We start from the raw sequence: 12,067 nt of genomic DNA, 5'->3' as shown, positions 1-12,067 counted from the left end.
GCACTGTCATGTTCGAAAGAGGGGGTGGGGTGGGGGAAGACACCCCCCCCCCCACTCTAAGTAACTTCAGGATGTTTCAGAGATTGGAACAACAAGAACAGTCTCTGGCTGGTGTCTCAGCATCCTGGTTGCAACTATAATTTTTGCTGAATGTACCCAAATCCTTCAGTTCTTGCTTGGGTGAAAAGTGTCTTGGTTGAGTTCCTTCTCTCTCCGCTAGAATACAGATCTGATTCCAAATAGCAAAAGCTCTCTATGATTCAGGGGGAAATGCTAAGAATCGTAAATAGTAGCTATGCAACTTAGCGAAGAGCAAATTCTGTTTCCAAAGCATCTTTCAAAAATTTAACAAGTAATTGTTTTTTTGTTACGTTTTTCTGACCTAAGAACAGAGCGTGATGGAAAGCGTTTCCATGAGAAGTTTCTGAGGTTTGGTGCCGTTCTTACCATAAAGCTTTGAAATTGCTTTCCAACTGGTAAAGCTAAATATATATATATTTATATAAAAAAATGCTATGTGTCCACATTTAGCACTGAACAGCTAACAAAACCATTCTACAGCAGCTTTAAAAAATAATTAAAAGTGCACTATACACCTGCTCTGTTTTCCTTTTGGAAAATTTGATTCTCTTTATCAATGTACCAGCTTTTTCTCTGTGGTCATGATTTTCAGCAGTTTTAAACCCCCAAATGTTAAACTACATTATAACTACTCTATACAACATGTGCCTTTTTCTTCTTCTTTTTGGTAGGTTCAACTCTTTTTATCCACCCTATTCCCCCCCCCCCCAAAAAAAAGTTCATTTGCATTTGTTTCCTTTTTGCAAATAATTAAGAGGGGAATGCAGCCTATGATGGTCACTTCAGTCTTGCATAAATTGCTGCTATTTAACTGGCTGTTCACACTGGCCAAGATGCGCCCAGCAGACAGGACTGCTTCACTTACTCCCACAGCGACTTAAATCAACTGTGAAAAGATGTTTCAGTTTCATTCAGTGAGGGGTTTAGCTCATTAAACTCTTTTCCTTCTCAGCATTGTTCCCGAAAGCTTGAACTGCAGTGGCTGTTAAATGCTCTTTAGCAGTTTAAAGGCTTTAGAGGAAAAGACTTATCAGCCTCTGGTTTTAACAGCACTAAATCTGCATTATTAGGGCATGCAGATAAGGGGATTTAAAGGCTTGCCTTGAAACCTTCTCTCTTCTGTGTTTATCTGGCACTGCCATTGCTCCTGTAGCTCAGCTGGAAATGTAGATCTATGAAGCTTTAAAGGGAGATTAAAAGCCAAGAAAAGAAGTAGTTTCTTTCCTATAGATACTCTCACTTTCCCCTTTCCTACTGTCTGAAGGAGTGATGGCAGACAATGGTCCAAGATGGTTCCCAAAACCTTCTGAATGGGGGCACTGTTGGTGGTAGCATTCATTCAAAGTGAGCTCCAGTGTATTGTCCTCCCCAATCAGCAGATCAGAATAGAGTTTGCTGGTGGCTGCCAAAAGGTTAGCAGTGCTGATGAAAGGGGTTTCCCATTATTCACTGCTCTTACAGAACTCCCCTTTTGTGCCGGGCAGCCCATCATTTCACTACGGAGGTCCGGATCTGCGGCTGGCTGCTTTCTCAAAATGAGCAATCTATGTGAATGTAAGCCCCCACAGTGGTAGTGCCACCTAAAAAAATGGAGGGTTTTCTTCTTCTTCTTCTTTTCCTGAAAAGGCAGGAGAGCTGGGTCTGGTTTTGGCACTGTCACATTCTAATGATCTACCGCCATGACACCCTTGACCCGCGGTTAACACTGTTTAGCCCTCACTCTTGCTTGCCGAGGCATTTGTGGAGGGGGGTCTAAATGTCTCCAAAAGAGCTAAAAGGAAACACACAGTGCAAGTTAAAAACAACAACGCAAAAGCACTTTACAGCTCTGTCAGGTCCTTTAGACCACAAGAAGAGATGGAGGAATAAATACAAGATGGAAAAAAAAGTATGAATAATTATTTCACCTCGAATAATATTAGCCTGAAGGAAGCCTAGCTAGTCAGGGCAATAGCTTAATAATATAACATACATTATGAGGGGGGGAGGGTGGACAGACGGCCAATCGTGGTCCAGATGTGGGCTACAGGCCAATTTCCGGTGGACCACCTAGTGCTTGCTGGTTGCTAGGATCTTTGCAAAGAATGCTGGACCAGGTGGATGTAAATCTCCTCCCGCAAAGCACTTCTTAAATTCTTAAGGAAGAGTTGCACTCACAGGATCACTTAACACAGATCTGGCTATGCCTGAACTGGTGCGAGAACCCAAGTATTCTTGCTTTGTTAATTTAGTACGCACGGGTGAAAAGATTGAAGCCAGACCACCCCATATTAGAATTAAAAATGACGACTACACTCGTCGAATTTCTAGTTCTGGGATTGAGTGAGGGGAAGAACCGTTTGTAGACTCCTTAACCACAGAGGTTGGGGCATGCCGGCCAAGGAAGTACATCAGTCTTCTACCAGACAACTCGTGTAAGCTATCCAAGCCCCACGCCAAATTCTCTCTCTCTCTCTCTCTCTCTCTCTCTCACACACACACACACACATCCACGTTTGTTCTAGCTAGCAACGTGCTCCACTTTGCAGATGTGAAAAGGCAGGAAGAACTGGTCAGTGCAAAACATTTAGTTTACATTTAATACTAAGCTTTATAGAAGGTTTCTAAGTTTTGGGAGGGGAAAAGCAATCAGGGTTTTTAAGACTATTCTAAAAATTATTGCATTTTCCTAGGTTGATGATCCAATGTGCAAAGCTGAGTTGTAACCAAATATGCACTAACACTGCACTTTGAGTTACGCAAAGGTGACACAATTAGCTGCCAGAGATCAACCACAGATGCCCTAGGTGGCCTTCAGCAAATTAGCAGTCCATTCTCAGTTTCTTATCTATTATTAGTAATGATATTTGCAGACTACCCTTCAGCTTGAGTTCTCTGGGCAACCAACACTTGACCATACAGAAAGATGCTTGGTGTATGGAAAACAGATTAAAATATATTGAAAATATTTAAGAAATTACAGGATGCTGACAAAAATCCACAACCACCAACTTTAGAGTGTTTCCTACAAATTAATGGGATTTCCAAGGAAACTATATCAATAAGTCAGCTGCAGAAGCAGTACAAATGCTCTCTTTATACCTAATTTTCCAGCAACAGAGTAACTCACATGTTCCTCAGTTCATTGGCTTTTGGGGGGAAAGAAAATGAAATAGGTATCTGGTAAGTTTGCTAATGCATAGGACTGGACCAGCACATCTGCCTTGGTAGGGCAAAGCTCCATCAAAAGCCTCCCAGCAGTAGCGATGCTGCTGCCAGGAAGCTATTGCTGTGGCTCCGCCCCTTCAGATGAGCTGCTCCTGGGACTGGAGGTTCTAGCCAATGGTAGTCCTACTCAGGAATACTATTGCCCTCCTTAGGACAACCTGCTCAGTGAGTAGACCCACTGGAATTAATAAACATGGCTAACTTAGGTCCACTGCTTTCAATGGGTCTACTCTTGAGTAAAACTCAGTAACAACCCTAGATATTTGGCATTTCCACAGTTTGCAATTAAAAATAAATAAATCCTCTGGTGCTTATTCATTGCTTGTTTTTCTAATCCCCTGGAGGTTGGCCACATTTCAAGACAAAGCCACAGCAACGATAATTACTTCGTATTTGGAACACAATGCAAAATGCAGGGCAATAAAAGAAGCTAAAAAAAGAGTGTTGACAACCTACCTGTCAAGTACATAACTGAGGGCCTTATGCCTTATTCCTGAGTAAACCGACGGACTTGTTTCCCAAGCAACTAAATTGGAAGCATCGTGGAAAAGATGGATGTTTACCAAGTCAAAGGCACTGTGACAAAAGGAGGAGAAGACTTACTCAGAATAAAAGTAAGGACATAGGCAAGAGGGAAAGCATTTGATTTTACTGCACTACGATCTTGAGTGACTGCAGATCACGAGCTCTATTTTGAAACACAAGCAATGAAATCAATTGAAATGAGTCTGCCATTATATACCTGATCTATATGCAGAACTCCACCAGCGTTTCCATTTGTATGTGCATTTAAAACTCGTAAATATCTAGGGCGATATCAAATTGTGCAACTGATTTCCAATTGTGGCAATGGGACTTAACCTTCCTCCAGCCTCTTCTGGAGCCCCCACCCCCCCTGGAGTTGGGGACAAAGGGGAATCTGGTCATATCTACTGGCGTGACAGATCTTGCCCATTATATTACATTCTCACAAATATCAAACACCACCAAGTAATAAACTAGCATCCGAAACAGTGGTCTGAACCTGGTTTGTGAGGGTCAGGTTCTGCTAACTGTAGTTTGCCATTACATCTAAATTTGGATTAAACATTAGTGTTCAATGTAAAATTATAAAGCAGGAAATGAAATGGTAAATCTATAAATGTTCATTCCAATATCTATCACCGCATAGTGGGATCCATTGATTTTATTATACGTTGGAATCTAAAGCATTTATGGCCCATATACAAAATCATGTTTTAAAAATGTGCAACGACTTATGTGCCTGCCACTTGGTGGGAAATGAAACTTTCCTGATTCTACTGAGAACTATACAAAATGCATTGCTTTTTTTAAAAAAACACCTTCCATTTTACATACCAGTCAGTAATACACCATCTAGTTCGTATGAAGCCTTTTCTGGACCATTTACACTGAAAAGCAAAACAAAATGCAATAGAAAACACATTTAAAATACAGAAAACAAAAGGGGGAAAAACAGAGTCAATCTTTTGGTTGGCTAAATAGAAAATTAATTTTTTATACTGAGAGTATTGAAAATAATTTAAAAAACAAACAAACACACATGCTGCAGCACAGCAATGTCAGTGACAGTTTAGGGCATATCTAAACATTACTTTGGAAACTAAAGCTCTTTTCACATGCTGTACTGTGGGCAGAAAGGGGTTATGGGGCAATGCTTCCAGCTCCCCCCATTCTGCCATCCACATGGCGGAGAAGGGGAAGTCTAGGGTGTAGTCTTCCCCACCTCAGATTTCTTCTCTGCTGCATGGACTGCAGAGGTGAGGCAGAGAACAGAGCCACAGGTTGCCAGAAGGTGGCTGCAGCCCCTTTCTGTCATGTTGCCCCTTCACACAACTATTGCTATTATTGCTTTTGTCGTTTTTGTTGCTTATTCAGTTTTTAAACCAGCCCTTCTGAAGGATCCCAGGACCAGATTATTATTATTTTAATATTAAATATCTATACCACCCTTCATCTGAGGATCACAGGGGGCTTTACAATATAATTGTAGTTGTTCTGGCCATGATGGCCATATCAACCACAGAAAGAAAACTACAAATCCCATTTCCCTTGGCCATTGGCCATGCCATGTTGGCTGGAGTCAATGCACGTTGTAGTCTAATGATATCTGCAGGACCATATATTTATCCTCCTCACATTAGTAGGACAGTAACATATTTTGGACTGTGCTCTCAGTGTATGAACAACAACAACAACAACAACAAAAATGCAGCTAAATATTTCTGTGGGCCTAACAGCAAGTTGTTATTTTCTTAACAGCCATCTAAATTTCTTTTCTTATTGTTAAACAGAAATAAAACACGTTTTTTAACACTCACATGGAAATTCTAACGGTACCGAACCTTCTAAAAGAAACTGCAATCATCTTTGCATATATCATGACACTGCCACTCACAGTCACATCTTTCCTGAACGGCTGTCAATCATGGAGAAATGTCATCCCTTGTAAATTTTCCTTAAATATGAAGTGGCAACTATACTGGGAAAATAGAAACGCGCCAGGCCATTCTTTTTCCATAGGGCTCCACTACCCAAGGCATCTATGGTGTGACATTCCATTCATCAAAGCAAGCTATGCTCCATTCCACCAACAAATCAATTTGTGACAAGCCGTGGTAGGGTTGGCATAGAAAAAGAATTGTTTTCCATGTCTGTGAAAGGTGATCACAAATGTACTCCACTGGTAGAGAAACAGAATTAGGATGCAAACTGAAGACAGGGTTAGTTAGTTAGTTAGTTAAGAAAAGCCGCTTCCTGCCCAGCTCTATAGGCTCATAGTGGGTTCCAAGCAATGAAATATAGAAGAAGGAGAAGGAGAAGGAGAAGAAGACGACTGTGGTTTGGACTCCAAGAAGTGCAAGCTAAATTCTGCTTGCACAATGTGGGTTTCCTGGTTCCTTATTTGAGTAGCTGAAAAGCTACTCTTGAGAGTCAGGAGACCTCCAGAAGACAGTGTGAGACTGAAGGGGGAATCAGTGGAAATTGGAATACCCCACATTGTGTGCTCAGGAGCACCTTAAACTAAGGGTTAGGACTCTCTAGATCTCACCTAGTAAAAATATGTTGTCCATATAGCAAAACAACCCAGTTAACACACTTCACAAGCCTGTTGAAGAAGGAAGGCTTCTTCTTGAGTATTAATAGCAGGAAACTGTCCTGAACAAACATTTGTGGTGATATAAGACCTGTTGCATCGTGATGTGACATGGGTGTTGAGGATATGCCTGAAAAGTCTCTCACTGTTATTTGTCATGGCCATTTTATGATCTTTAGCTACAGTCACCTTGTGTGGGACAAAAACAGATCAGCTGACAAACAATTGTGAGAAATCACTCCGGATTTCTTCTTCTTTTTGATGAAGAGCCATTGGTTCAATCTGTCAACTTTCTATTCAGCTTTAAGAATAAAAATAAAAATGCTCCTTTAGTGGCTAGTGAAAATGCCCCAGTGGATTCTGTTAATATACCAAACTGCAGCTGAGCCTGCTTGTGAATAAGCAAATCAACATACAAACCATGCATTGCAACTGGTAGATGTATCAGAGATGGCCATGTTTTGTCAGCACATTCTCTTCAAGGCAAGAGTGGGTTATAGAACCTTTCACTCTGACAAAGGTAGTGTCCATCCTTTCCTGGGATATCTCTGAGAAAGAGAAAAGGACCAGTGTACACTTGCCCCATGGATGTTAGGGGCAATCCTAAGCAAAGGGCTATCCAAGCAAAGTCACAATCAGGAAGTGGGCATTTAAACAGATTTAGTCAGCCAATCTGAGGGGTGTGAGAAGTAGAGAGAGACAGAGAAACGTGATGTGAATTTTGAACAAGTTCCTTTTTCATCAAACGCCAGTGAGCTTTGAAAGCACTTTGGCATACTATTCCTGTAGATTTCTTTACTCTTCTCAAAATCTCTATGACTAACAGTTGTTACTTCTTGTAATTTTGCTTTCATAACACTGCTGCTGACAGAACTGAAAAACAAGATAAAAAAACCCACACAAATACAGGTTTCTGTTTTTGTTGTTGTTCAGCAAAAGCAAATTGCACAATGATTTATTTTCCATCATCTTTTATTCATAGATTGAATCATGTCTACGTAAGATTTGGCTCAGATGCCTTCCTCCACAACGGGACGTGATATTTTGATCAAGAACACGCTATTTTTTATCTATTGCACTTATAAACCACTTTTCTGTGTGTAGGGCCCAAAGTGGTCTACAACAACAATGAAATAACCAATAAAATAACCAACACAATGCTGGTTATGTTGATCTGGGTCATATATTAAATCTAACTCTGCATGTCTGACTGATAGAAATTAAGGCAGGGACTCAGCAGAATAAATTTCTAATGTGAAATACTGAGAAGCAATTAGTAAATTGCCCTTGACCTAAAAACCCCCTAAAAGTAAACTATTGCCATGAAGTGGTATTTCAAGAGATTTGGGGTTCTTTACACATAAAATTATTCCTAGTTTTGCACAAAAAAACAGCCAAAGAGCAAGTGTTGCTCCTACTCAGAGCAATACACAGAGGAAAAGGGTAATATTTTTGGCAAGCAATTTTTTATATTGTAGCCCTGTTGTGGCTATGTAATGGTGAGCTGACTGTTTCATTGCTTTGATGCATCACAGATAACTGGTGAGATCAGCATTTATGTTGTGGACCATTTATGAAACCTGATTGTGACGGGACTGGATCTATTTGGGCATTAGCTTCACATGGGTGTAGCTGTGTAGACCTGGAGAGTCTGCTGTGCCCATTGGCCTCACTCCCAGCATCCATGCTTTGGCGGGGGGAGGTCAGAAGAGGAGAGAAAGCTCTTCATATGTAGGTTCCATTCATGAACAAGAACCCTAATTGATGGGCCTTAGTGGTCTACAAGAGGAGTGGGAAGACATTAGGCAGTGCATTCTAACACTTCTTATCCAGTTCCCTAATGTTCTGGAAGGAAGGAAGGAAGGAAGGAAGGAAGGAAGGAAGGAAGGAAGGAAGGAAGGAGCTTTTTGTATTACATCAGCACTAAGACACTGGAGAAGGAAGCTTATAACAGAGAATGAAATTAGCACTACCAAGGCAGTCTGGCTTCACAGAAGCATAAAGCAACCTCTTTGCCATCTCCTAGAAGGGGAAAGATGTACATAGGTCTCTGTGGCTAAATGAATAGGAAAGAGTGCACATCAGGAGACTCGCTAAAATACAAAGAAAGAAAGAAAGAAAGAAAGAAAGAAAGAAAGAAAGAAAGAAAGAAGCATCTTTCCATTAAATAAAAGAAATGATAAGGTGATTACATAAACCACTGCAGGTCTGGGGGAGGGAACTAAAAAATACAGAGTGTTTTAATATGTGTGCTCTCTTATGTACATGTTTTTTTGACACAGAAAAAAAAATGACTGCCTATAAAAGCAGCAGGAAAGTGCAGCGATAGCCATCCCTCATGAATAATCAGAAAAAAAGCAAAAGGGAAACCATATTTTGGGCATTCTCCTTGATGTGATTAAGAACGGTATGAGGTGGAGAGCGCAGCCATGTTGGGCCAAAGACTTCTGGAGGGCAAAACCGACCTTCCATGTGTAGCCTGCACCCGCCAATGATTTACAACCTGGGTTGCACAGGGCCCTAAATCACAAGGGTACCTTTGCATGCAGAGCAAGCTTCACTCATAAGTGCCCCCTGGGGGCAGGGTGATGGAGCTGTAAGGGTTCAGTGGTGGTGGGACCAAATGAGTGAGGGCCTGCTCTCCCTCTTGCATAATGGTTAAACATGGGAGGAGTACATGGAGGAGAATGCAGTAGAGCCAATCTACGAAAGAATTGCAATACAGAATGGGGAAAACCTGTGCAACCCTGTCTATTATGGAAGTTGAGAAGTACTTAACAATTCTACGTATTAAACACCTTTAATAGCATGCGTTGGTATCAGATGGATCCTTCTGGAAAGAAAGGCCAGCAACATAAATAACCCCGAGTTGTTTAAAAGTAAAAAGGGATGTCCAGGAAACATTAACGTGACAAGCACCACCAGGACCAATAAGTAATGAACACAAGCCATGCTAGATAATGAGTAGCACAGCGTCCTAATTCATCTTTTCACCATCATTTTACTGAAAGGAGTCAAATCAATTTACAGCAGTGACCCAGCAGGGGTTCACTCAACCATACCAAGCAGGGGAGATAAAAGAAAGATGTTTTGAAGTGACAGTGGCAGTAATCCGATTCCTGCTTCTGAAGAAGTGTAATTGGAACAGTAGACACCTTAAGATTAGGCCCATCGAAGGCTGTATTCTGAGCAGTGGGACTGGGGAACAATTCACAGTGTCACAAATTTATGCTCATTCACTGTGATGAATTTAGTAGTGCTAACAAGCCCTCCATGGTCATGGCAGTGCATTATCACATGTGCGTCCATCCCATAGCCCATGGGTGGCAAATGTAGTGCCTTCTAGATGTTCTGGTCTACAACCATCATCATTCCCAGCCGGCAAGACCAATGGTCATGGACAATGCAGGTCACCACATCTGAAAGGCACTATGTTGGTGACCCCTGCTAGACGCAACTCAGTCCCAGCATTACTCCTTTAAAGCAGGAAAGGGTAACTTGCGACTCTTTACATATTGTTAGACTGCAGCTGCCACCTGTTCCAGTCTGCATGGCCAACTGTCAGGGATACTGGGAACTGTAGTCCAAAAGCAAAGCGAAAGCTTCCTGGGAAGCCTCATCTCTCCTTATGCATCACCTTGCTACAACTCCAAGAAGACGGACAGATGGTGTGGATCAGTACAAAGACTGATCAGCTGGCCTCTGCTCCTCCTTGAAGAAGAACGCTCTTCCTCCAAGAAGGCCACCACGAAAGCAGGCTTTCCTACTAGTGCATGTGAATTCTGCCGTTGAGCAGAACTCCATATGTTAAAAATTAAGGTCTTGCTTTCCTGAAGGCAAGGTGCTTCATATTGGTGAATGGAAAGTATATTTCAGTTCCTAATTAGAAAACCATTCTTCTTTCAAGACTCAAAAGACCCTAACACTGCAAATTATGATGACCACTAAGAGCTTGCATCAATTTCACATCACTTTGTGTTCACACCAGTCTTCTAATGTATCATTTATGTTCTTTTTGTCGTTGTGGGGTGGAGGTCAGCCCTTCCACCACCCCTCAATTGAGTTAAGCCAGAAGTTGTGGGGTGACTGAAGAAGACAGTAGTGGCAAAGAATGCTAAAAATGGCAGAGATGTTTATCCTTGCATTTCTAGACTCCCTAGCAGCAGTAGATAGAAGCTCTAAAACAGGCTTAGAAACATCTGTTGCTTTAAGAAATCCTGGCAAATCTGTAGTTTTAAATTTGTTCCAAGATTCATATTGCAAGCAAAAATTTGAGATGGGGTGTATGTCTGGCATTGAACCATTGGAAGCCAAGGCTTTTGGGGGTGGGGACTTGAGCTTAGCTGATCATGGGATCGAACAGGGGAACAACGCTCAAATTTGCCATTCCAACCCACTGAGATACTCATGTAGTGATCCGTTTCAGAAAACAGGTCGCCTGTGTCTAGAGAAGCACCAAATATCAAAACTGTTCAGGAGTATCTGTGTTCTTCAGCGATGTGTTATCTGGATTTTAGAATATAGCAACTCCACACCCCAAGAAATGAGTTTGGCATCTTTCACCTTACACAATATTAAGTCTCTCCCTAGTTTTCCTGTTAATAAGATTCCTTTAGCCAGCCGACGGATTGTGAATACAGGCAGTTTCATCTACTAAAAGACAACATAAATCATCATTGAGAAAGGAGAGACTGTGGTAAGGTTATCACCATACAGCCTTCTCCATGAAAGGTTTGCATTAAAGCATTAGTGAAATTAATTCATCTTTCACAAGAGCTTTGAGCAGTATCGGTGATCTATGATAACAACCAATTTCTCACTATGGAGGGGGGGAAATTACTCAGCCCTGATAGACTACACAAATCTGCTTTTTAAAAATGACCTAACATTATCTGGAGTGTTGCTCCCAAAGGCATCGTTTGAGATTCATGCACAGCCAAGAGAAGCCATAAATCAGCAGAGAAAGTTTTGTTACTTTTATATGCAGTGGGCTGTAATTATTTTGAATTGCATTATGCCTCAATCATTGTAATTACTTTTAGATCATCCTTAAGCGGCAGTAATAAAAAGAAAAGAAATCAGTCTTAAACCAAGGGCAAACCCCACCCGCAAAAAAAAAAAAAAAAGTAACATAAATGTTACATTAGAAGCCTGGGGGTAAACACACAGCAATGTCAAGTCGATGCAAATTTTCCCTGAAAAATTCAACATGCAAAGTAGCCACCCTTGCCTTGGGGCTTCACACACAAATATGCCCAAGGGGTGGGTCCAGTTGCAAAGAGTATACGAGAAAGTCAGTTGTGGGACTGCGGGGGGAGAGAGGGATGGAGGGATGATGGTGGGGGGGGGTGAGTAGGCCTCCTGAAATGCCACCCATCAGGAAAAATGGAGGGGCTGAATGGGTTATGCAGGTTGCTGGTGGAGCGTGGTATAGCAAAAGGGCTGGTTGGTCCATGCAGGAGCCAGGCTATTATCCCACTGAGGTGGTACAGTGGTACCTCGGGTTAAGTACTTAATTCATTCCAGAGGTCCGTTCTTAACCTGAAACTGTTCTTAACCTGAAGCACCACTTTAGCTAATGGGGCCTCCCACTGCCGCCGTGCCACCAGAGCATGATTTTTGTTCTCATCCTGAAGCAAAGTTCTTAACCCGAGGTACTAT

The 12,067-nt window shown here is 41.7% G+C and overlaps 1 protein-coding gene across 4 annotated transcripts in view; it reads right to left on the bottom strand.

Annotated features, from left to right (window-relative positions):
• INPP5A (inositol polyphosphate-5-phosphatase A) overlaps nt 1-12,067 on the bottom strand; it is a 232,379-nt gene that overhangs the window by 87,808 nt on the left and 132,504 nt on the right. For all 4 annotated transcript variants that reach the window (XM_081007209.1, XM_081007211.1, XM_081007210.1 and 1 more), the window contains exons 7-8: nt 4,648-4,700; nt 3,745-3,864 (exon numbers count right to left, since the gene is read on the bottom strand). In XM_081007209.1, the coding sequence (XP_080863335.1) occupies nt 3,745-3,864; nt 4,648-4,700 (173 nt within the window). The remainder of the gene's footprint in view (nt 1-3,744; nt 3,865-4,647; nt 4,701-12,067) is intronic.

Source organism: Podarcis pityusensis (genome assembly GCF_964106645.2).
Source record: "Podarcis pityusensis genome assembly, chromosome: 5".
Classification (NCBI taxonomy): Eukaryota; Metazoa; Chordata; class Lepidosauria; order Squamata; family Lacertidae; genus Podarcis; species Podarcis pityusensis.
Note: the sequence above shows the minus strand (reverse complement) of the source record. Positions and strands in the feature narration are given on the sequence as shown.